This window comes from Meriones unguiculatus, chromosome 7, assembly GCF_030254825.1.
Source record: "Meriones unguiculatus strain TT.TT164.6M chromosome 7, Bangor_MerUng_6.1, whole genome shotgun sequence".
Lineage (NCBI taxonomy): Eukaryota > Metazoa > Chordata > Mammalia > Rodentia > Muridae > Meriones > Meriones unguiculatus.
This window is the reverse complement of record NC_083355.1, coordinates 44260865-44285854: the sequence shown is the minus strand read 5'-3', so window position 1 is coordinate 44285854 and position 24990 is coordinate 44260865. Positions and strand designations below refer to the sequence as shown.

General features: G+C 52.8%; 1 protein-coding gene across 14 annotated transcripts in view; it reads right to left on the bottom strand.

Annotated features, from left to right (window-relative positions):
* Window positions 1-24990, bottom strand: part of Rph3al (rabphilin 3A like (without C2 domains)) — a 137973-nt gene that overhangs the window by 68462 nt on the left and 44521 nt on the right. For 12 of the 14 annotated variants that reach the window (XM_060387283.1, XM_060387285.1, XM_060387286.1 and 9 more), the window contains exons 2-4: window positions 8677-8785; window positions 6775-6918; window positions 4631-4760 (exon numbers count right to left, since the gene is read on the bottom strand). In XM_060387283.1, coding sequence (XP_060243266.1) covers window positions 4631-4760; window positions 6775-6918; window positions 8677-8753 — 351 coding nt within the window. In that variant the 5' untranslated portion in view covers window positions 8754-8785. Of the gene's footprint in view, window positions 1-3691; window positions 3913-4630; window positions 4761-6774; window positions 6919-8676; window positions 8786-23063; window positions 23241-24990 lie in introns of those variants that run through there. The other 2 variants (XM_060387284.1, XM_060387293.1) reach the window with 2 other exon arrangements.

The window sequence follows — 24990 nt, the reverse complement described above, 5'->3', positions numbered from 1 at the left end:
CCTCTTTAATTAACCAGCCAGCCCCTCTCCGGTTCTACTACAGCCCGGGAAATGAGGCCAGGCAGCCGATGTGTGAGTGTGTGTGCAGGCCCAATTACAGAAGGCCACAGCCCCAGGGCTGCTGTGCCTCCCGCCCGCATGCTCGTTAGCTTGTGGCTGCTGGACACTGTCAGGGATTAGCTTGTGGCTGCTGGACACTGTCAGGGATCTTGCCGGAGAGGCATCAGTGTCCCCAGGAGCGCCTGAGGATCTGTCCCCTCCCCCCACCCTCACAGGTCTGGCTTGGATACTTCCAATGACAGGGGTCTCCCCACACCTTTTCTCTTCAGCCTTCCCAAGCACACCCCTTCCGGTCTTGGGAGACTTGCTCCTCCGGACAGCTCTCCTGGTTGCTAAGCCCTGGGAAGCCAGATCCCTACACAGTGGGTGTCACTCGGAGGGCACTGCCCATCCGCCTTGACAGCCAGGTCCTAGGGGAAGAACTCCCCTTCTCCTAGCTTCCCCTCCCCCCCCAGTGACGCATGGACTGTGTCTGGGTGCTGCATGTATGAACCACTGCCACCTGCACGTTAACTGGTGTCCCTGCCAGCTCGACACTGATACTGAGAGCTGCAGAGGTATCCAAGCCCTCAATTTAGTTACATAAATTTGGGAAAACAAAAGACAAATGATGGCAGCCTCAACGTAAGGCTTAAGCAAGCACCAGTTCTTCTAGGCATGGTGGTAAGCATTCCAAAAGCAGAGGCAAGAAAGGTTGACTTTGAGGCCAATGTATTGAATATGGGCTACCTATTGAGACTCCACCTTAAAAAGAGAGAGAAAAAAAAAAACCAACAAGCAGGAAGACTAAATAAGCCAGAAACCATAGCATGAACTCTAATTAGACTGAATTGGGCCCCTCCAAATCGCAGCGCTCAACTCCAAATCCCATTATGCCTATATTTGTGACTATATGTATCCTAAGTGTGAGGCTATATCTGACATGATTAATATCTGTAGAGAAAGAGACATCAGGGCTCCTGCCTGCGCCATGTGAGGACCTGGACACAGGGGAAGCCACCCATCTGGCAGGCCAGGATTGGCCAGTTCCCAAACCATGGGGAGATACAGGTGTGTTGTTCAGGCACCTGGTCCCAGCTGGCTGCTCTGTGGCATCTCTCTGTCTCCATGAAGGTCAGGCCAGGCTCTGTGGCAAGTGTGCAGTCCGAGCAGGGAGCTCCGGGGTGGCCCAGTCAGTGACAGGGCCCCCTGCCTTTGCTGGGTGCTGGCGACTGGCCAGACTTGAAGGGAGTCCCTGCGCCAGCTAATCCATACCCACCTGGTGCTGATGGCTGCTTGTGACCCTGTCTTACAGAAATGAAGGCCCAGGGAGGTGAAGCACGTTTTACCAAATCCTCTCCATGACGGCCACGCTGGGAACACAACCCAAGCTGTCCTACAGCTCTGGCACCTGTTTCTGCTTTGAGGGAGAGAGAAGCACCCCTCCCCGTGGCCACACCCAGGCAGCTAGTTGCCCCAGGAACTGCCCAGGGCTGGTGTGGGAACAGCACACTGACAATGGGGCAGGCCAAGTGGCCTCTCACTCTGGCCCCTGCAGGCTAGGCCTCTTCATCCAGGATCTGTTTAGAATACACGAAGACACCAATGCCCTGCTAGTACAGGGTCTCTGTCCCCATGATGCCTTGTCCCTAAGCCCTTCACTCCTCCAATGGCAGCCATCACCACCAAGCTGGAGTGGTTCAGTGGTTAAGAGCACTGGCTGTTTTCCCACAGGACCGGGGTTCAAGTGCGGGCATCTACAGGGTGGCTCCCAACTGTAACTCCAGCTCCAGAGGATCTGCTGCCCTCTTCTGGCCCATGCAGGCACTGCACCCACAGAGTGCACAGACATACACATAAAAGGCAAAACACCCAATACACAACCACAAAATACACAGCTGCCTCTTCTCAGTATTCCGTGCCATGCTCAGTGCTCCATGTCATCCTCTTAAACACATAATAGAATTCTAGTTCCTCACCTGGATTTACAAGACTCTGTGGAGCCTGGCCCAAGCTCATCCCTAGCTCCCCCTGTTCCAGAGAGTTTCATTAGTTCCTGAAGCCCTGTGGTTCTTCCTCAGAGGCTTTGTGCCTGCAGAACTGCCTGGAACATATTTCCATCCAGATCCCCTCAGTTCAGAGAAGCCTCCCTTCACAGACAAAGACATACCTCTCTCTCCACTCGGTACAAAGCCCTCAGTCTTCCCGGTATCATTTTACGTTTGCTTGTTTAAAATTTGTTTGTTGTCCCTTTTCTGCCCTCCCTGGAAAACAGCCTGAATGAGAGCAAGGGTTTTTGTCTGTCCCCTAGAGCCAGCCTGCACACACGGACCCTCTCTACTAGTTAAAGAATGGCCAATGGGTGTGGTAGTGCACACCTTTGTCCCAGCCCTTGGAAGGCAGAGGCGGGTGAATCTCTGTGAGTTGGAAGCCAAGAGTTTCAGAACAGCCTATACAGAGAAACCCTGTCTTGAAAAACCAAAAAAATTAAAATAAAATAAAGAACGGTTACCTCTGAAGTTTCCTAAGGACAGACGAAGAAAACCCTCCCAAGCCTCCCCATGCCCTCATCTAGCCAATATTCACCTCCCCTCTCCCCTTTGTCCTCACAAGTCTTTGCCAGGACAGCACCCAGTCTCCTTCCCACTGGCAGAGTAAGAACAATCATGGGATCATCCTCTAGCGGTGACCAGCCCAATCTCAGGGTACTGGGCAGTGGGGGAGGTAAGTCTGGAAGAAAGTCCCGCGTCTTCACCCTAGCCCTCACCCAGCTGAGGCCTCCCTGGGATCCCCTCTGCCTAGGCAATGGCTCTCTGAGGAGCATCTGGCATTAACTCTTTGCTAACCAGGGGCAGCAGCTTGCTCTGTGGCAGAGGCCAGGAAGTTCCCTGTCGGGTAGAGCCATGGACTGCCTTCCACGGTCCCACAAACCTGGAGTTGTGTGGCAGAGACAGGAGGAGGAAGTAGGCTAAGGCCGCAGGGGCAGAAAGTACAAGTCCCCAAACATCCCCCACCTGCCCCATTCCTGGGAGCAAAGCATTCTCAGGTTCCCACACCCACCACCTATGCAGTTTCTAGTTTGGGCTGAAAGAGGAAGCAGCACACCTCTGCTGTGCTTGGACGATCAGTTATACCCTTCAGACTAGTATCACCGAGTACTAGAAGGGGCAAAGACTGAGCCTCCAGATCCTGGCTTTCCCACTTACTCATTTTAGCTTTGGAGTGTCAAGGACGATGCCCTTGGCAAGGCTGTAAAAGCCTTAATGTTTCAAGTCCATGTTTTGGGCTCCGGCACGTACTCTCTACAGTCCTCTCAGGGACCATCACCCACCCCGCCCCTAGGCTTACATCCTCTGTTATTTCTTCCCAGAATATTGGTTATCTCTGAAACCATCTTATAGTTGATTATGGCTTGTCATTTTTTTGCCGTCTTAAGAGTGAAGATTCTTTTCTCTGTGTCTTCTACACTTTATGAACTCCAAGCTAGGAGCTGAGGAGACGGCTCCGTGGCTAAGAGCACTATCTGTTCTTCCACGAGACCCATGTTCAACTCCCAGCACCCATGTGGCAGCTCACAACTCTTTGGAAGTCCCAAGGGTTCCAACGCCCTCACACAGACACACATGCAGAGAAAACACCAATGCACGTAAAATTAAAAATAAATAAAATTCAATATAAAGAGAGCGCCCCAAGGTTAAAACAATGACTGAGGTGCGGAAGTATCTCAAGGCTGTGTGAAGATGGGCTCCAGCAAAACCAGGGTGAAGCCAAAAAGCTCAGCGTCCCTGACCCAGGGAGGCAGCAGAGGGGAGTCCCGTGCTGGTCACTACACATCACAGAGTCACGGCCAGAAGGGGATAATGAGAAGAGTTTCTGCCAGGAAGAGAAAAAAATAGCACAGGCTCCATATGATGAGTAAAACTGATGTCCTAAATAAATGAGCATTGCAAGGGACATCATTCTCTGGGAAATAACGAACTAAAGTCGACTATTGAAAAGTCTTGGGCTCACTGTGAAATGATTTAACATATGGCACGGTTGAGTATAAGAAAAGGCGAAAGCCCATTTGGTCTTGTGAAGGCCATTCTCCCTGGCGTCACGAGAGTGGACTGCCAGAATGGAAGCATAGCACGGGCTTAGCACACTACGTGGTCCCGAGGAGACGGTGCTCGCTTAACATTTACGAGCGCATATGTGTGAGGCAAGGCCTTTTGAGCTCTGCATTCAGTGTATCTGGTCCCAGCTCTCTGGAGTATATGTCATAGATGCCCCTGTTTTCCAGATTGAGAGAATGAGGCCTGAGGTACTGCACCACTCTTCTGAGGTCATATGGTTGGCAGAAGAGCTGGATTCGCACCCAGGCTCTCACTCTCCTTGCCAGAGCTAGCTCCAGAAACCATACCATCCAATCTTCAGGCCCTTCTTCCCCAAAAAACCTTCAGGCCCTTCTTCCCCAAAAAACCAAACTATATCAGCTTACACGTAAACTCACACATGCTGACGCACTGTCCTGAAAACTGGGGTGCAAAGCCACAGGTGGCAAAGCTGACCTGTGCTGGGGCGCTGCATGGCAGGTCAGAGCGGGGCTTACCTTCCTGCAGTCTTTGCAGAACACGGAGGAGCTGCCCAGGAAGCCCAGCACCTCGCCGCACAGCAGACACTGGGAGAGGCCGTTGCCCAGCACGTTCCGCTGCATGGTCTCCAGCCGCTCCACCAGCCGCCTGCGGCACGGGACACACAGTCAGAGGGGGCGTGCTTCCTGTCCTCCACTGAAGGCCACTTGGGCACAGCTGCTATAGGGGGCTCGGCCTACCTGCTGCTCCCTCAACTCACCCCTTCCCCTGCCCAACTCTCTGTCACTCGCTAACTGAGCACCTAGGATGTGCCGGGCACTGGGAATATTGTAGCAAACAGGCCAGGTACACACATAGTCCCGGCTCCCCTAGAACTTAGGTTCAACAAAGGGGGAAAGTCAGAACAAGAAAACAAGCCAAGAGTGAGAGGGCAAGAAGAGACAAGTGAGGGGTCAGAGGCACACTTCAGTGGAGGCCTGGGAAGCCACTTAGAGAGATAACAGAGTGCCAAGAAATGTCCCTTAAGCCAGAGAAGGGCAGGGCTAAGGCAGGCCTGGAGATTTGTGGGTCATGGCCTGGAGTATGGTTTCAGCCTGAAGCCACTGAAGAGTTTGAAGGTAATTTGATCTAAGTGACATACTTCTAAGCTCCTGTGGAAAGCTGGGATAATGAGGAGGACCGGGAAGAGAGGAAGCCAGGAGGCAAAGGCAGGAGGCAGCATTTTGTGTGACTACAGCCTCCATGGAACTGTTTGGTTTGTCAGCCGCTGTTTCCGGTGTCCATCGGATGACTCAGCAAAAACCGTGAGTGGGTGAAGAACAGTGTGGGGCCACCCCAACCCTTCCGATGGCCACCCCCATCCCCAGGGGGAGGAAGCCACACTTCCTGTTTTTGAGAGGGCTGAGTCATGAAGCTCCCAAGAAGTGGAGCCAGGGTCCCCGTTATCACAGGCCCCCACTTTCCTGAGGTGACAGGCTGATGCTAACGGGGACAAGGGTTAGTTAGCTTACCAGTGAGGCCACTTCCGTCTGCATGCCTTGCAGTGAGTACCTCTGGTTTCCATACAGTGACACTGATGTCTGTCTAGGGACCTGGAGGGCTCAGGGACAAACAGTTCTAGCCTGGCTTGACCCATTTGCTCTCCGGAGCCCTCTGTCAGTCCGTGTCAGGTTTCCTCATGTAGAGGACATGCCTCCTTCATGTGAAGGATTCATCTGCAGTACTGGGTCCTTCCACACCCCGAAGCTCAGCAGTTAGGGCCGCACAGACCACAGAGGAGACTTCCTAAGGCAGCCCTGGAAGGCGGAGGCAGCAGCCTGCTGGCTAAGATCGTCCAAAAGCGCTTCCAGCACACAGAGGAGCCTACATGAGGCTCCTGAAACTCACTCCCTGCTCACCGTTGCTGGGAGGGGGGCCATGGAGCCCGGGAAGTGGCAGGGGTTGGGGGTGTCAATCATTAGCATTCAAGGTTAGGGCCCTTGGGAAGGAGATCTGTAAGAAGCGAGGTTAGATGAAAGGAAGAAAAACCCAGCTCTTCCGACAGCCCTCTTTGCACTGACACGATAATGACCTGTCCACATGATTGAGACTCATACAAGAGGCCGCTGGCGCAGCGGTCATCCTTCTATGGGACCATCGCCTTCTAAAGCTGCCTTTCTACTGTGTCTGATTTTTAAAAAATGACCGTGGAGCTAATGGAAAAAGATGAGCAGAAAAAAATAACAAGATCAGAACAAGCTGAGTTCCTGCCCAAAGCGCCACAGTGGAGCTGCACTCTCCTATCCCAGCTCTTCCAAACCAAACAACAACAATAGGCACACCAAAACGGATATTAGAGGCCAGGCTGAGCACACCCTGGAGGGCGCCTCCTGCTGGGGCCTCGGATGGGATAATTCAATGGCCAGCCTCCACTTGAGTCCATCCGTGGCTGAGCTGCACCTGGCAGGAGGTACACAGAGCCCAAATCCAAAATTCTCCTGGGCTCCTTCTCACATTCCTGCCTGAGGTCTTGAATCCACACAACCCCCAGCTCACAGCTGTCTACATTCCAGGGGGCCCGGGTGAGAAGCTGGGCCTCCCAACCCCTGCTGACTGGGATTGGCAGCCTGCAGCTGCCTGCTCACTGCCCTGCTTTCCTGCTGGAGCTGCCGACTGTGCTCACCCAATCCGCTGCTGCTCCAGGATGTCCAGCCGCTCTGCTCTCTGGATGACCTGAAGGATGACCTCCAGCTCTTCGGGGCTCAGGCACTGGCTCCTCCTCTGCTTCTCCGTCTGGTAGGTGTGCACAGACCAGCCCGTCTGCAGCCTTGGGAGAGAGCAGTGCCATGGAGGTGAGATTGCCCACTGCAGCAGTACTGCAGAGAACCCGCAAAGCGCCCATGAGTACAGTGCAGGCACAGCCTGGACACCTGGTCCAGAGTCCATGAGGAGAGTTCCCGTAAGGTGCGGCTGCGTATCCCTCACTGGCTGTCCCTGCTAGGAAGCAATGTGGGTCCCCATCCAGGCAAGTCTTGGAGGGCCAGGCCCTATGCTGCGTGGTGCCGGCCCCCTCTCGGCCTTTTATGCTGTGCACCCCTCACACTGAGCACTCAAGCCATACTAGTCTTTTGTCAGAGGCTCTCTGCAGGCCAATGTTCCTTCTACGCCAGGGCCTTTGCGTGTGCTGTTTCTTATGCTTAGAACTTTCCCCGTATCCTACGTAACGCTTACTTCCCTGTGTCAACAGTCGCGTCATACTCAAAGGGAAGTCTTGGTCCCGGACTCAGTTAGTGCACCGCTCCCATCCTCACTGCCAGCCGCTGTCCTTAAAGTAACTCACATCCCTCATCTCTCCCCATCTCTGCCGTAATGTGAAGGACCAAGTGAGTTCAGGCACGTCCAGAGGCACCTGGGTGCCGGGAAGAAGAGTGTGGGCTGGAAAAACTCCTCAGGCTTCCTAGGGGGCCCCCTGGCCTTGGCTCCCAGCTCTGCGGTGGGCATCTGTCCCCCTGTCCCTCAGAGGCACATAGGAGGGCACTCACACCGGCTCTTGTGAAAGGCTGCGCTAGCTCTCAGCAGCTGGAGAAGAGCTGAGATTGGAACTGGAGGGGGCACTGGAGGGTCAAAGGACAGCAGGCTCTCGTACACCATGTGCCCTGATAGGGAGGGCATCTCATTGGCCTTTATCAGAGAAGATGGTGAGAGGGGCCAGCCTCATCCCCAGTCATTCTCCCTGCAGGGGTGGGGGGAGGGCAGCTGAGGCACCCAGATGGGGTGGACGAGTCAGTGGTGGAGCAAAGAGGCTCACAGGTCACCCGTGACAGCATTCCTCCTCCTAAGCGTTCCAGCTTAATTCTTCTCTCCACCTGTGATGCCTCAGCTCCATCCCCCGTAGGCTCATAATGTCTGCCAATTTCTTAAACTTGGTCTCAGTTGGGAAATGCTGGCTCCTCGCGCCAACACAGTCTGACAGCTGCAGGGACATTCCCGACCTATCAGAGCCGTGGACAGCACCCACCCGGGAGCTGAGAGACTGGGAAAAGGGCAATTTTAGAGGCCCAGCCACTCAGTGTGTGTGGGTGGGGGAGGCCCAACCAGAACTGAAGGACCACTAGGCTGAGGGCTAATAGGAAAATCAAGACCCCCAAAGGGACACAAGGGAGCCACAGAAGAACAGCAACCCTGCTGTGGGCTAGCTGTGGTCTCTGCTGTTCATCCAGAGGACAGGCCCATGCTCTATGCTGCCCCACTCTGCCAGGCCCAGTGACGGGAGCAGAGCCAATGAGGAGACCTTGGTCCCTGTGGATTGTTGTAGAAGAACACAGGTATGGGAGCCAGCTGGACTCAGATGAGGGTCCCAACCCAGCCATTCACAAGTGACATGGGCCTTGTTTTCCTTATCTGAGAAATGGGGATACGTTAGTTCCACACAGTGGGTAATAAGTAAATACGGGCCAAGAGTGGTGTGTATCTGACAGCTGCCTCTCTCCAAACTTCTTCCTGGGAACAAACCTTGCAAAAGACTCGGAAGAAGGCAGCAGGCGGAGAGGGAAGGGCCACTCTCACCGGCCACAAAGGTACTTACTTGGCTCGCAGAGCAAGCTGCCGGTCATTGGGGCAAACCCACTGATCATTTCCACTGCTGAAGATGGTGTCAGCCATGCTGGGAGGGCAGCCCAGGGCAGGAGTCACATCTGAGGCAAGAGGGAGAGGAAGGCGTGTGTCACGGCTGGGGTGCTGATGGGAGCCGGGCCCCTGCTGAGCACCGAGGCCGCACCTGCACTCCTCCAGCAAGGAGGAGGCTCCTTCACAAAGGCTCAGACTCTTGGGGTGAGTGTATCACACGGCTAAGTGACCAGAGTCACACGACCAGAGACATGCCATCAGAGGGTGGGAATCAGAAGGGAGAGGAGAAGGCATGGCCTCAGCAACTTTCAGCTCAGCTGGCAAGGCCTGAGGAGCATCTGCACAGCCCCACTGCCCTGAGGACACCCCTGAGGGCCAGGCACATCAGAGATAGCATGGCACGGAGGCATGACCAAGATTCTCCCCACTTTCCCTACCTCCGCTGGACCAGAATGGCAGCTTACAGCCTTGGGCTCTGCTCCCTAAGGGATTCCCACCAAAGCCACAGAGCTCTCCAGAGGGCAAGGCACAGGGTGGCTGCCAGCACCTCCACCAGGCACAGTTTTAAAGGTCATCCTGCAGAAAGGGACCTTCTCTAGAGCCTGATGGTTCAACATCAGTGGTGTAGCTTAGCCTGCTTCTGTGTGCTCCGGGCAGAGGGCTAACTCAGGCTGCCGATTACAGCGATGCTGCTTATGCCTTCTAAAGGGAGCGATGAATATGATGGAGAGAAAAAGAGATGAACTTGGACACAAGGATGTGTGTACAAGAATGACCTTGGACTTCACCCAGTTCCACTGGATTGCAAATTCAGAACACCTTTATAGTCTACAAAAGAATACTGGGGGCGGGGGGAGGCTGGAGAGAGGGTTCAGCAGTCAAGAGTACTGCCTGCTCTTCCAGGGGACCCAGGTCTGATTCTTAGCACCCACATGGCAGACTGAATTCCAGCCTATGGGGGCCTGGTGCCCTCTTCTGGCCTCTACAGGCACTGCATGCACACACACAGACATGGGTAAAATACATTAAAACTCAATTGTTGTAGGTATCAACTACAAGAGGACTGAGAACATATGTCCTCACAGGACATATGTTCTCAGCCACCTTGTTCCCAAAAGCCTCCAAAGCAGGAACAACTAAAACACCCATCGGCTGATGAAGGTATAACAACCATCCGTGTAAAGGAGGTTCTTGACCGCTCTAACATGGCTGAACCCCGGAAACGTTATGCTAAGTGAAAATGCCTGGCCTGTATAATAGATCACATACTGTATGATGCTGTGTAGAAAAGTATGCAGAGCAAGCAGAATTATAGAGAGATTAGTGTTCATTAGTTGGCACAGAGGACAGTGACAGCTAATGGCTTTAGGGTTTCTTTGTACACTGATGACTGGAATTAATAGGGGTGATGCTTACAATATGTGGATTCCAACTCATTAGATATTATAAAAACATCAGTTCCCAGAACCCACCTAAAGGTGGATGAAGAGAAACAACTCCAGAGTTGCCCTTTGCCCACATGTGCCCTTACGCATACAATGAAAAGACAAGCTTGAACATTCCGAAATATATGTGCTATTATCTATTGATAATTTACTGAGAAGTCTAATAACTTCCAACACAGATATTAGGCCTATTAGGTGTTCACCTAATTTATAATTTTTATAAGAAAAAAACATGTGTTTTCAAAACAAAGCCATTCATATGAAGACCGGGACTGCTTTTATCTTTTTACAATTGGCTTTGATTTGGGGATTAACTGAAGACAGATGGGCGCTCTTGTCTCACTTTTCCTTTCGACCTTTGGAAATGTTGCTCCGGTGCAGCACATGGAAGGCGCCCAGGCTCTCACGGATGTGTAGGATGGATGGAAAGCGGAGGAGTATTCTAATAGCTTTCCCAGATAATGGTGTGTGTTTTTCCATACCAAAACTCAACAGATGGCACTTTAAAAAAAAAACTAGTTCCAGCGCAGCTTCTGAAGGCACATCTGAATGCTTTCCATTTTCTACGTTGTGAAGGAGGCAAAGAGTCTTATGTTAAAGAAAATAGTTTTGGTCTTAGGGATCTCTGAAAAGTGCTGGGGACCCTCAGGGACCCCTGAACCATGCTTAGAGAATTGCTCTCCAGACCGATGTGGCCCGTGTCATGATGGCCACCAGGGGGCAGCGTGGGAGCTAGTGCTAACTCCAGCCGAGCGAGTGGCAGGGGAGAGCCCAGCCCTCAGCCACTGCCATCCCAAAGGTCCGTCCCTGCACCCAAGCTTCCCAGCTGCACTTGACATTCCACCTTGGTCCACACTTCAGGAAAGAACTGCCAGCCAGCCAGATGCACAGGCTCCGTGGGCAAGCCAGGCACCTCCAGACCGTCCCCCAAATGGCGCTGACGTAATCCAGAAAAACAGGCAAGTGTGAAAATGACTAGTTCAAGGCTGAAGAGATGGCTCTTTGAATTAAGGTGCCTATCCCCAGGCCTGATGGTCTGAGTTTGATCCCCAGGACCCACACGGTGGAAGGAGAGAATCCACTCCTTCAGGTTGTCCTCTGACCGGGACACGAACGCGTGCTACAGCATGTGCTGCTTCCCCAAATAAATCAATCAAGAATAAAAATAACGCCATGTCCACTGAGAAACTGAAAGCTGTGCCCCATTCCCAGCCCCCAGTGTACTGTGGGGCGGTTGTTTTTGTTTCCGTTTCTGTTAGCTTGTGAACAGCATGGTCACACTGCTATCGGAGTGTGAAAGGCTTTACTCTGCTCGAAGTAAATATTTTAACACACACCACTCATACGCTGTTTTTCCTAACCTTCTGGGAGTGTCGAGAGACGGAAGGGCTATGATCCAGGTAGACAGGTTCTACACGGGCTACCCAGCTCTGCCCCCAACCTGCAGGGGGCGCTGTGCTCAGAGCAGGAACCCCTGAACCCAACAGCCAGTTTCCCTATAGCTGGACACAGAAGCGAGGTGGCCTCCATGGTCTGCTGGCCACTCTATAGAAGCAGAGGAGAAAGGGGGTGACCCTGGAAGACAGGAGCACGCTGTGCACTGGGAAGACCTGCAGAAGCCTCCAAACTGTGACAGGATGAGCCGGGAGAAGCTGGGGGAAGGGGAAGAACCCTGGGACTGAAACCTTGACCTCCACGATGGCAGAGAATGAAAGGGAGTCAGGAGAAGGTGAGGAGGCTCCTCATAGCGTCAAACTGCACCCCTCCCCCAAAGCATCTCTAGGGAATGAATGCACAGCCTTGCTTCAAGTCATTTCCTAGTGCCACAAACCAGGGCACCCTTACACTGTCATCCGTGCCAGCGCTCACATAGCACAGCTTCCCTGTCACTTCCTACCTAAGCGCAGAGGGTGGCCTTTATGGCAGTGCAGAAGGGGTGGGGGAAAGGGCCATGTTCACGGTGTTCATGCAAATTTACCAACCGTCCAGGACACGTCAATGATCTTCCTGCGGCCCTGTTTCCTCACTTGTACCTGGGGGATGGATGGCCACACGACTCTCTGCATGCCCTGTGCCTGATTGTCACTGCTGGAAAATGCATGGAGGGTGGGCTTCTCCAATCTGAACCCCAGCTCCAGCCCAGTCTACTGGGTGAAAAGATGCCAATCACTGCAAGACAGACAAACCTACAGCCAAATGCTGCGGGGAGATCAAGAGAGATGGAGGGATGTCACTTCCAAGGCGTGGGGTCATGGCACTGACTGGGCAGGGGCATCTGGATGGCAAATCCACCGAGGTGGCTCGGAATGAAGGTCAGAGACAAGAACAGGGACTGCCGTTCCCACCCTAGGCCGTGGCTGGCACCTCTGAAGCACGGCTGTCCATCCTTCACACACAGCAGCCACAGGACAGATCGGGGACAGGAAGGGCAACCTGAGGAGGCCCATTTTAGGAGCCTGCCAGAGTCAGCTTGGGTGTGCCAGAGCTCTCTGGGCTGCGCTGGCTGCCAGCTCCCTGACTTGGCAGCTGATGACAGCCTCACCATGCCACCCCATCCCCCTCTACCCAAGTGCTCCTCTGCCAAGCTGCATACACACCACCCAAAATGCCTGGTCCTCCCTGAGGGAGGACTATGACTCAGGCATTCTTAAGGGTTCAAGACTAGCCTGAGCTACATTAGAAAGACCCTGTCTGAAAAAATATCAAGGGCTAGTAGTGTATCTCAGTGGTAGTGAGCCTGCCTAGCATGCACAGGCTCATGGTTCGATGCCTACACACACACACACACACACACACACGTACAAGCATGCACACATACACACACACACATACAAAACTGGGGCCTCACAGCTTCCATCAACAATACTGAGTGTGTTAAATGTGCGCCTTGCCTGTTTGTTAATAATTTATGAGGGAACAAAACAGAAGTTCATAGACGATGAGGAAGCATGAAGGTAAGCCTGCCTATTCAGGAGGAAGGGTAGAACTAGCCTAGAGAACACAGGCAAATGGACAGAAAGATGGTCACTTCCTCTGTTAAGCAGAGAGAGGAGAGGAGAGCACACAGGGTCTCTAAGGTCATCTGAGCTGTGACAGGCAAGAGTTTAGAGGCACGTTTGAGTTCATGTAATGTGCACAGTAGCTGTGCATGTTGGATGAACCCACGTCAAGACTGCTGGGGGTGGGGCAGACCCCTGAACCCTGGACACTGGCTCAGTGATCCTTGCCTGACCTTGCAGTGACATTTCTACCCCCTCTCCCCTCACGCTGTGGCTCTGTGGCCCTGTGGTCTCTCCTTCCTATCTCTCGTTGCTCAGCACAGAACCCGTCGCAGGGATTATCTGCTAAACTGAGCTGTTTCACGGAGAGACGGCTCTTCCCAAATAAGATACATTTAACTGAAAACCAGATGTGCAGAGAGCAGACGGGCCACGACAGGCAGGCTCTGTGACTGGCTGGTCCATGGGCAGTTTGTTCCTTGAGATTCCCCATGGGTCATCTGCCATGTGGCAGTGAATGGCTCTGACAGCTCAGCGGAGCTCCCTGGGGGCTGAGGCACCCACGGGTCCTTTGTGGGGACTCTGCTGCCTCCTGGTGTCTCTCATCCTGTGCTGGATGAAGAAAGTTGAGCAGACACGCTCAGGGGCACCTCAGTGGAGGCTATGGGATGCTCAAGGCAGGCAGGGACAGAAATGGTTTACACCAGCTTCTTGAGAAAAGTCCCAGGGGACAGAAGGCTCACAAGCCTACTCCGAGCAAGATCCATAAAAGCAACTATTTGGTTGTTGAGAAATGAGGTTCTCTCCAAGCCAAAAGCTGGCCATTCCAGCCGTTGACTGCCCAAGTCCCCATGGGACTTGTGCCCATTGAGAACTTCATGCCCCGGACGCCATGGATATGGTTTGATACAGAAAAACAAGAGCCAGAAGGTTGGCTCAGTGGGTAAAGGCGTCTGCCTCCAGGCCTGACAACCTGAGTCTGATACCTAGGATTCACACGATGGAGAGAACTCACTCCCAAAAGTTGTCCTCTGACCATCCCACGTGCATGCCATGACGTGCTCCCTCCCATCACCACACACAAACTCGCTCGTTGATGACCATGGCGGTGCTCAGCGTCTTAACGGCGTGTGGACCTTCCGAGTTCTCCTAGGGATTTACACAAATTTTAAGTAGAATTTGCTCCATATTGTCTACTGTGTTTATTCCTGTTACTATTATCCCGTGCTTCCCAGAATTCCTTAAAATTATGATTCTAGATATAGTATTCTAGGTGTAGTTCATTATCTTCGGACACACTGGTGACTTCTGATTTTCTTTATATACCCCACCAGAAATGGCCATCTCTGATGGCTTCCTTAGGATAAATTCTCAAGAGATGTGAGTGAGCATTTTGGGGAAACACGTTTTGAGTCAGCTTCGCTACAGTAGCATTCACAGCCGCTCAAAGCTGTGAGCCATGGGCCTCTTGCCTGCTCTCTCCAAAGTGTGTCTAGAACTGTTCTTCGGGAAAAATCTGCTAAAGGCGGCCGGGTCCTGTCGGCTTACTGTCAATTCTGTGGGTCTTTTTGGGAAAGGATTAGTTATAGATCTTCAATTAATTGGGTTCAAGAGCATATAATTCCAGTCACTCACCACACACACACCCAAAGTCCCCTCTGTAAAACCTTTGCATCTACTTTAAAGGCTTCTGTCTCCGTAGCTCGGGGTTGGAAGGACCAGTGCTGGTGTTAGCACCTTGGAGGTTGAATGGGCCTTGGCAGGTACTGTAAAGCTAGCCAGTAGGGTGTTCTATAAAAAGGAGTGACGGCCAGGGGTGTGGCTCAATGGTGAAGTACAGGAAGAAGACTTTTGTTTTACCTCTGGCACCATAAAAACAAGCAGGCAAACCAAGAGGGAAGGCTCATGCAAAGCCTTTCCCACCATGGGTTCCCAGGGTTCCTCTGAGCCCAGAAACACTGCTGCGTGATCCCCAATCTCCTACCCCACCATAGCTATGCCAGGGTAGAATGCACTGACCTCCAGGTGTCCCTTTCTGGAAGGAAAGGTGACATCCTACCTTTCCTTCCAGAAGCATGACTCACTCACAGAGCCCTCACCCCACCAGGGCTGGTAGGGGGCACGGGCCCAGGCAGAGACAGCTTCTTCATGCTCACTCTGCCTGGGGTGTCAGTGCCTTGATTTCTTTCTTCTCGGGACCTTTTAGCTGACACAATCAAGCCTATGCCTTCCAGCACATTCGGAGAATGCAAGCAGCGGGCAGACTCTGAGCCCAAGACCAGCTGATCTGCTTGGCCAGGGTCTACCTTGATGACATCACAAGTGAGGGACCTCCGGAGAAACACGTGAGAAGAAAACAAGCAAGAGGCAGGCAGGGGGGAAGAAGAGCGCAGCCCCTGGTTGGACACCCAAACAGAAAGGCAGCTGAAAGCAAGCACTGCAGGCCGGGGCTCCTACCAGCCACACAAAGAGAGAAGTTTGAGTCACTGAATGATTCATGATGCTTAAACGAAACACAGCAGAACTGCCCAGCTCATGGCTCAGGGAAGGCTGCAAATGACTATGCTGAACCACAGCCTAGGGATGAATACTTTGCACATTAATGTGGCAACATGAAACTCCTACAAGTAGCATTTGGCAAATAAAACCTTTTACCTTGACCTTAACCGCCAATCAAATCCCTTACCAGGTCAGGTTTGATTTTTCCACCTCCACCTGTGGAAAAATCAAGTCTAGGTGCAGGAAGTAAAATCTGAGACAGAGGCCTCTCCCTGATCACATGCCCAAGGATGAGCCCTAAGAAGCAGGAGTAGGGGGCTAGAGGCCAAGCAGGTAGGTTTTGTGAGACTGAGTGCAAAAGCTGAGCCAGCATCCAGAGAGCCATGTGGAGAACCAGTTGTTAGAGAGCACAGCCAGCCCCCATGGGAAGAGTGCTGAGATCCATTAGTCATGTCTGCCCTGGTGTGGGAGGGAGAGTGGGAGCACATTTGCTGCTGTCAAGTCTGTCACCCCCAAGATAGACAGCTGTGCACAGGCTGCGGATGATGGAGCAGGGGACGGGGGAGGGGGCGTGCCAGGGAGGGAGGGAGAGCTGGGTGCTTGTTGAAGCCTTGGGCATTGTGAGAAAGCCCTTCACGCTACGTGCAGGCATTAATATTCCAGGAATCCTTAGCAACAGGCCTTGACATCTCCTCTGTTACTATGATACGGGAAACAGCATGATAGCTGTGAGATAAGGTGAGTCAGACATCAACATCCCCACCTGTCAGGCTGTGCTTGGAGGAAGAGAGATTCAGACAGGTGGCCTCCAAGGCCCATCCCAAGCCCAAAAAGCACTGTTCCCTCAGAAGCATCTTGGAATGACTTGAAGGATTCAAGGTAAGAGCCCAGGAAGGCCTGTGTCTGACACATGTCCCTAAACGTTGCCCTGCCATTACGTCTCCTACCAGATCTGACTGCTTCCTCTTCCTCCTAGTTCCTGATGTGTCCCCCACCCCCACACCACAATACTGTAGCAATGCTTCCTAATCAGACTCTGGGCCTCTGGGGCTCACATTCAAACCCTTCATGTTGAACTAGACAGATCTTCCTCAGTAGCACAGGTAAGGGTGTGCTCAGAAACCTCCATGGCTCCACACTACCACAGGGCAAACAACCCAAGTTCTGCTCAAAGGTGTACATGATCTAGCCCTGAACATTCCTGAGTTTTACCTATTAACACACTCCTTTCAAAAATCAGGTTTTAAGCTGGGTGGTGGTGCGCACGCCTTTGAGCCCAGCACTCAGGATGCAGAGGCAGGCAGAGGGCAGCCTGGTCTTCAGAACGAGCTCCAGGACAGCCAGTGCTGTTAAACAGAGAAGCCTCAATGGATCTCTGCGTGCTTGAGGCCAGCCTGGTCAACAGAGAAACCTCACCTCCAAAAATAAAACCAAACCAACCAAAAAAATAAATAAATAAATAAAATAAATAAAACAAACAAAAACCCAAAACCAAACAAACAAAATACAAAACCAAAAATCAGGCTTTAGGCATTAGAATCCAGACACATTCCAAGCACTCAGCCTCGTCCCCCACACCCTTTAAAACCTAGGACATTTCCTACTGGTTTAGGACAGGGTCTCACTATGCAGCTCTGGCTGATTTGGAACTCACTCTGTAGACCAGGCTGGCTTCAAACTCAGACCTGCCAGCCTCTGCCTCCCATCTCCCACCCCACGCTGACGTCTCTTCCTTTATTTATTGTGTGTGTGTGTGTGTGTGTGTGCGCGCGTGTGCTTGAGGGGGGCACATGTATGCCGCGTCATGCTTGCGGAGGTCGGAGGAGCGCCTGTGGTGGTCAGCTCTCGGCTTCCATCCTGTGTGTCTGAACTCAGGTCAGCAGGCTTGGCAACAAGCCCCTCCACCCACCAAGCCGCATTACCAGCCCTCCTCACCCCACTGTGTGGGAAGTATGCATGTATGTGGTGGGTGTGCATGGCATGCATGGAACTGTGCGTGCACATGGAAGCCCAGGGCTGACGTCAGGAGTCGTCCTCTGTTGCCTAGGACAGGAAACCTTACTCAGTGAGGCAGGATCTCTCAAACCCAGAGGTCCCCAAATCTGACTGGTCTCGCTGGCCAAACTTGTCCTGAGGATCATCCGTCTGCATCTTTGGAGGTTAGAATTACACAGGGGTCCACACCCATTGCCATTTATGCAGATTCTGGGGAGTCTGCACTCAAGTCCACACGCTTGTACAGCAAGTACTTAACCACTGAGCCATCTCCCGAGACTCAGGTTTAAACGTTTTTAAAGTTATTACGTGTGTGTGTGTGTGTGTGTGGCGGGGGGTGGATTCAAGGTTGCCTGGCTTGTGCAGTAATCCACTTTACCCACTGACCCATCTCATTAGCCCTCACCGGGACACTTTCTTTCTCTTGTCTCCCTACAGATATGCAGCCTCCCCTTCTATGGGAATTCTGGAGCTTTTCTCTCTCCAACATGTGGACTGACCCTACTGTGATGTTGGTATCCTCGGGTTCTTTGTCTCTGCTGGACCTATGAAGACAACTTCAGAGATGTCCTCCATGTCATCAGGCACACATTCAAAGAGCCAGTACACGGCAGCCCACAAAGCCAGCCACCTCACCTCCTGTGGATCCAGCCGTGTGTGTGTGTGTGTGTGTGTGTGTGTGTGCGCGCGCGCGCATGCACTTGCTCCCCAGCCCACCCTCACGGCATGCCAGGACCCAGTTCTGAGCGGGTCTCTCCTGCCCTGCCTCTGGCCTCGTGGCAAGGTGGTTCACACCAACTAGATACCCAGAAAGGACCCAGACACTTGAGGAATGATCAGTATAATACATCTAGGCACAAGGTCACAGTTAATGTCAGAAATGACAGATGACCTGGAAAAGGCAACACAGCAAGGTTGGCTGCAGAAGAGGAACCAAACAGAAGCAGAGGGAAGCATGATGCTACACGGAACAGCCGCTGTTAAAGCGGCAGGGTGCCATTTGGAATTGGTAAGCTTTTTGGAGTTTATGGAGAAGGACAGTTGCTGTTGCTTTACATTGCCTTCTCTTCCTTCCCTGCCCCCCTTTCTCGAGACAAGGTCCCCCACCGTGACCCAGGCTGCTTCACAAGCCAGCCTCAAACTCATGGCAATTCTCCTCGCTCGGTCTCCCAAGTGCCAGGATTACAGGCGTGAACCAGTGCTCCCAGCTTCTAAAGAAAGGTTTTAATGGGCTGGTAAAATGGCTCAGTGGTTTAAGGTGCTTGTTGCCAAGGCTGATGACCAGATTTTAATCCCCAACCCAACAGGGAGAAAGGAGAGAAATGATTCCTTCAATGTTACACTATGACCTCCGTGTAAATGCTTCTGAATGTGTGCCCCGTCACACGAACACACAACAACAGGATCTCTTAAAGGTTTTATGGCCAGCAGAGGCAGGTAGATGTCCATGGATTCATGGACAGCCTGGTCTACATAGTGAGTTTCAGGTCAGCCAGTTTGTTTGGCTGTAGAGATTTGAATACATTTAAGCACAGATATGAAGAGACGAGGAGACACGACAGGTAAGTCACAACAGCAGAGTCATCCGAGACTGGGCTTGCGCTTTTCAAGAGTCAGGAACTTGGTTCTCTAGTCGCCTTCAAAGAAGACTTAGGGCAGTGACCAGAGGAGAGTTCCCCATCTGCCCTCAAGGACACTGCTCAGACTCTTCCGGGCGTACTCCCTACGCCCCGCAGCTATGGTGGGGCTCCATGCCCTTCGTCCTATGCCCTTCGGAGAGCAGTGAATGCTGGACACCTGATGTAGCCATCCCTACTTAGACATAAGGCAAAGGGTCCATCATCGTCCTCTCTCCCAAGCAAGGCAGCAGCAAGCAGCCCCGCCTCACCCTCCGCCCGACAGACTCGGTGGCTACTGACTGTGCACAGGCCAGGAGCAGCTCAGTCGCTGGGGGCCTGGTGGAGGTGGCTCTTTTTGGTCCCCTGCAGGCCTGCCACCCTGTCCTCATTACACACCTTCATAGATGGCGTCTTCTTTTATTTAATTCCTGGCTCCTTTAAGGAGCTGGGAAGCCCAGGGCAGTGACCCCAAACTCCTACCTGCCTTTGTCTAACTTGAAACAAAGGCTTTTCTTTTCCCCATATGAAAAGCTTCCACCCAAAATGAGAAGTGAAGACATTTTCCTCCTCCTCCCTCCTTTCAGGACGCAAGCTCTGCCCACAAGTCCCCAGAGGCGCAGCTTGCTTTTGTCATTTCTAAAAAGCCTGACACAGGCCAGGTAGGAGCACTCCAGTCATGGCAATCACAGGGTAACCACAGCTCTTGGGCAAGAATCACCTGTGAAGGCACAGGAGAGAAACTGTGCAGGCCGGCGCAGGCCAGTGCAGGCCGCCTTTCAGCCCCAGAGTGGCACTTGTTCCTGCTGGCACCACACCGCAGCTGTGTCCCAGGGCCGCTGCCCTGGCAAGTCTGAAAGCAGGTTATGAGTAGGGCTGAGCGCTGCGTGTAGCCTCGGGGGCAGCAGGAGTCCCTCGGGCCCCTGGGGCCCGCTGGCAACTCTCAGCATCCCCAAGCCTGAAGTTGGAACCCTCTGAGTTCTGTCCGCACTGCAAGAGGCTCTGCCTGTCTGCCTGTCTTCACACAGTGGTCCTCTTTCTCTCTACTCCCTCCTCTTCCTCCCCCAGTGCTAAGGCTAGAACCTGGTGCCTGCGCTGGGCCCCAGAAGCCTGGTCTCAATCTGGCTTTTATTTTATTTTATTTTTTTCATTTGTTCTGGGGCTGAACCCAGGGCCCTTTAAGCTATATTCCCAGCCCATGTTCTCTTTGTTTTGTTTTTTTGAGGCAGGAGCTTGCTATCATGTAACTCAGGCTGGCCCAGAACTTGCATTCCTGCTCCCTCCACCTCCTGAGTACTGGGATTACAAGTCTGTTGGAATCAGATAGGCTCTCACTCCAGAAGGATCTCAGCCTGGTTGAATCTAGTAATTACAACTGGAATGACCTTGTTTCCAAGTAAAAGCCACATCCAGAGGCACTGAGAGGTAGGACATCAATATATCCTTTTGAGGGACACAGTCCAACTAACAATACAGTAGGACAGCAGATCTCAATCTTGCTGTGGAGGTGGGGGCCCTGGGTGCTGCGGGCAGCTCTGAGTATGTGAACTAATGCATAAGATGTTCGACGGTGTCCCTTGGCTTCCTGGAGCACCAAGGACCAACAAAGGGCTCCAACTTCTGGGACAAGGAGGACACAGTTGACACATGCACACTCCAGCACTCAGGAGAAGGCAAGTCTGAAGCCAGCCTGGGCTACACAGTAGCACAATCTCTAAAGGAAAGGAAGGCCAGATTCAGGGAGAGAAGGGGACAAGTGGGAAAAGACAGGGAGGGGGAGGGAGGGAGCATGAAACCACCCCCTTTTCGTCATTGCACCCCCTGGCCACTAAAGGGATCTGTGAACCTGAATTCGGAAAAGTATATTTTTCATTAACCTACAACTGAATTTTCTATCAGCTCTCATCACACACGTGGCTGGCATGTCACCATCACGTTTGCTGTGTCTTAACCATAAGATCAGGGTTTTCCCAGCACAGTATAGAGCTACAGAATATCTCAATTGGCGCTCACTCCTCACTCCTCTACATGACAGCAGTGGGGGTGGGGAGGCTGCCGCAGGTGCCTGCTGCATGAGCTTGAGGCCCCAACTTCACATCTCCAGCACACACATAAAAATCAGAGTGTGGCACTGGGCAGCACGGAGAGCTGTAGCCGCCGTGCCAGGAGGCAGACGGGCAGCTCCCCAGGGTGCACAGGCTAGCCAGCCTACACCCAGCCTCAGAAAGAGAAATGAGCCGGGCGCGGTGGGGCTCGCCTGAAATCCCAGCACTCAGGGAGGCAGAGGCAGGCGGATCTCTGTGAGTTCAAGGTCAGCCTGGTCTACAAGCGAGTCCAGGACAGCCAGGGCTACACAAAGAAACCCTGTCTTGAGAAACCAGAAGAATAAAAATAAAAAGAAAAACAAGGAAGACACAGGACAATGAATTCTGGGGCTCTGCAGCAAGCACACACACCCAAGGGTATGCATACACTTATATGAACATACACAAACACACACAAGCGCATACACACACACACACACACACACACACACACACACACACTCTACAGCTTTTCCTTCATGAATCAGCAAAGCAGCTTATGGATCACAGTAACACAGCTTCAAACCCATTCTGATCACTGTGACACAACTACTTTTCCTCTCTTATCCTGTCTGTGCTTTTAAGCCATTATTTTAGTCGGGTTCAGTGACATGCTTCTCAACCCCAGAATTCTATATTTTTTTCTCTCATGATAAAAGGACAAGTGAGCCTGTTTTTGTATAACACACACAGCCTACATGATGGGCTGGGAGTTAGGGTACTTGCTGCCCAAACCTGATGCCTGTGTTCATCACTGGGATTCGTATGACGCAGAGAGAGGACAGCCTTTGGCAACTTGTCCTCTCACCGACCCAGGTACTGTGGCATGCCCAAGCACATACACACACACTCAGTGAATAAATGTGATTCTAAAAGCCCCTGGTAAACAGAATAAGAGCCTTGCTTAACCAGACTGTCAAGAAGGAGGGTACATAAATATGGAAATGGGATTAGAATTTGGCTCAGCAGTGAGCAGAATAAGAACCAGCTGTCATGGCAAGCAAGCCTCGGCCCGGACAAGCAAGCCTAGGTCCTCATGGGGGCTGCCACAGCCTGGCTTGAGACTGAGCACTGAGCACTGAGGTACATCGGTGCTGCCTGTCCGTGCGTCCGTGTGTCCCTGTGTGCGTCTCTTCTCCTTCCCCTCTTCCTCTCTCCTGTCTTCCCCCTCTTTGTCCCCTCATGTCTCCTCTGTGTGTCTCCCCCTCTGTCTCTGTCTCTCTTTTCTCCATCTCCTCTGTCTTCCTCGTCTCTCTGCCTCCCCCTTCTGCCTTCCCCTCTCACTGTCTCTCCTGTGTTTCTACGTCTCTCTTCCCTGTCTCATCTCTCTCCATCCATCTCCTCTTTCCCCCTCTCTCTGTCCCCCCATCTTCCCTGTGTGCGTGTCTGCCTGTCTCTGTGTCTGTCTTTTCTCTCTGTCTCCTTGTCTTTCTTTGTCTCCAATCTTACCATGTAATCTGTGTGAGCCTGGAACTCAGTACAATCCTCCTGCCTGAGCTTCCCGAATGCTGCGATTGCAGACATGAGTCACCAGAAATACAACCTGCTTCCATGTATGTGACTGTGAGGGGAGCTGGAACACCCAGGCCAACCTCATTTCTGCAAAGGAAATCTGATCTTAGTTTCCACCTGGGTACTGCTTATTGAAAGAACCGGACAAAACTCACCAGGAGACAGAAGGCCCTGAAGGGAAGCCCCCTCTCCTTACCTGCCAGGTAGAGGCTTGGTTTTCAGCTGCTTGTTTGGTGGTCCCTGGGTGGCCTTCCTTACCTCCTCCTCTCCCAGCAGCCTCCGAGCAGCCCAGACTAGAAACTAACTCTCAAGCTGCTGTTCTCAGCCCCACCAGGTACTTGTCCATCCTTCTTCCGCCCGAGCTCCTGGCCCTGGCTGTTTGCTTAAAGCCAGCCGCCAAGGCAACCCTCAGCTGACCTAGCCTGCTATCTGCGGGCCAGCTGTCCCCTCTTGTTCCTGGAAACACAAACAGACGTTTCTCTGTTCCAGCTCCAAGGTTAAGTGCCATGCTGCTGAGGAGCCAGCTGTCCACTTCTCTGTGGGCTCTCTAGGACCCCAAATAAACAAAGATGCCCACTGTGAGCACCCCGAGTGTCCACTGTCCCACGTAGCCGTGGGGGCTACCCCAGAACAGGACTGGGTACAGAGGTGAGCCGAGGGAGGGTCCAGACAAAACCAGTGGCACCTCGCCAGGAGTCTTGGGTTTTTAAGAAGCTCCCTCAATGTGACAACCTCATGTACAACATTCAACACAAACCCTGAGCTACCAAGGAGGGAAGGCAAAGCAGCTAGCCACAGGTGCTGCCTGCCCACTGGGCATTTGCCACAGGCTGGCACTCATGACATGCCCATGGGGATGACAAGACTACTATTCTCTCACAGAGGCAAAGGAGCAGACCCCAGTGAGCTGCAGCCATGGCTTGGTGCCCCATAGTTGCCACAAATGACCTAATTTAATTTGAGCTGGGCGCCTCCCCCACCCCCACCCCCGCCCCCGCCCCCGGAAGACCTTGGCTGCCGGCAGGTGGTGCCTAACAAAGGCAATAAACTGGAGGGGCGGGGGTGGGGAGTTGTCAAGCACCTTTCAAACACTCTGCCAGGGGCTCTCAGAACCTGAGTGGGGCAGGAAGTGGCCCAAAGGACAGAGCGGATGGAAGGGTAAGGGTGTTACTGAAGAGGTCGGCTGTGTCCACTTGTACGTGGCTGGGGTGAAAAGCGCCAGGCCTGCCAGATAGGCAGTGGGAATCTTTGCTGGCTTGCTGCAATGCTGCTGTTGGCATTACTGTCGTCCCCCTCAGGCCCAGAAGCAAGCCTTCTTCAGGCCTCCGTCAGTTTGTCAGCCTCTGCAGCCAGCCTTGGGAGGGCCCACACTGCTCAGTCTAGGATCAAACCCCGCCCTCACCTGGTGCCTGGCCCTACCTACCCCGCCTGTGTACCCTACACCCCAGTCTGTGCCTCCCACTACTCCTCACTCACAGCCTAACCTGTGACACCAAAAACACAAGCAATGACAGAAAGACGACTGAACTTTATCAGAGTGAAAAGCTTGTGCAATAGTATGAAGAAGGTGACAAGAATGGGAGAAAATATTTGCAAACTGGAGATGTGAGGCCAGCCCTGCTGCCCCTCTGGCCACTGCAGACTCCACAGTACCGTGCGAGCACTCAGCTCCCAGTGGCCAGCTCCTAGGCCTCCCCTTTCCACTTTTAGGAACTTCCCAGAGAGGCTCATTTCTAGATATACTGGAAGAGGAACCAGCCAAGGGACAGGCCACGTGAACTTCCTACAAGGGACAAGGGCTGTAAGGCCACATGGAAAGCCAATTCCTGGGAGCTGGTCCGGTGGCTGAGCACATGTCCCACTCGGAAGACCTGAGTTCAGTCCCCAGCACCCCTGTGGCTCACAACTGCCTGTAACTCCGTTTCCAGAGGATCAGATGCCTCTGGCCTTTACTTGGACCTGCCCCACCTGCCCCCACATACACATATACACACATGGTTTAAAAAAATAAAACAATCCCCAGGTGGGCATGGTGAGACAGGAACAATTCAAGCACTCAGGAGGCTGAGGTAACAGCGCTGCAAATTCTAAGCCAGCGTAGGCCACACGGTGGGAGCTTATCT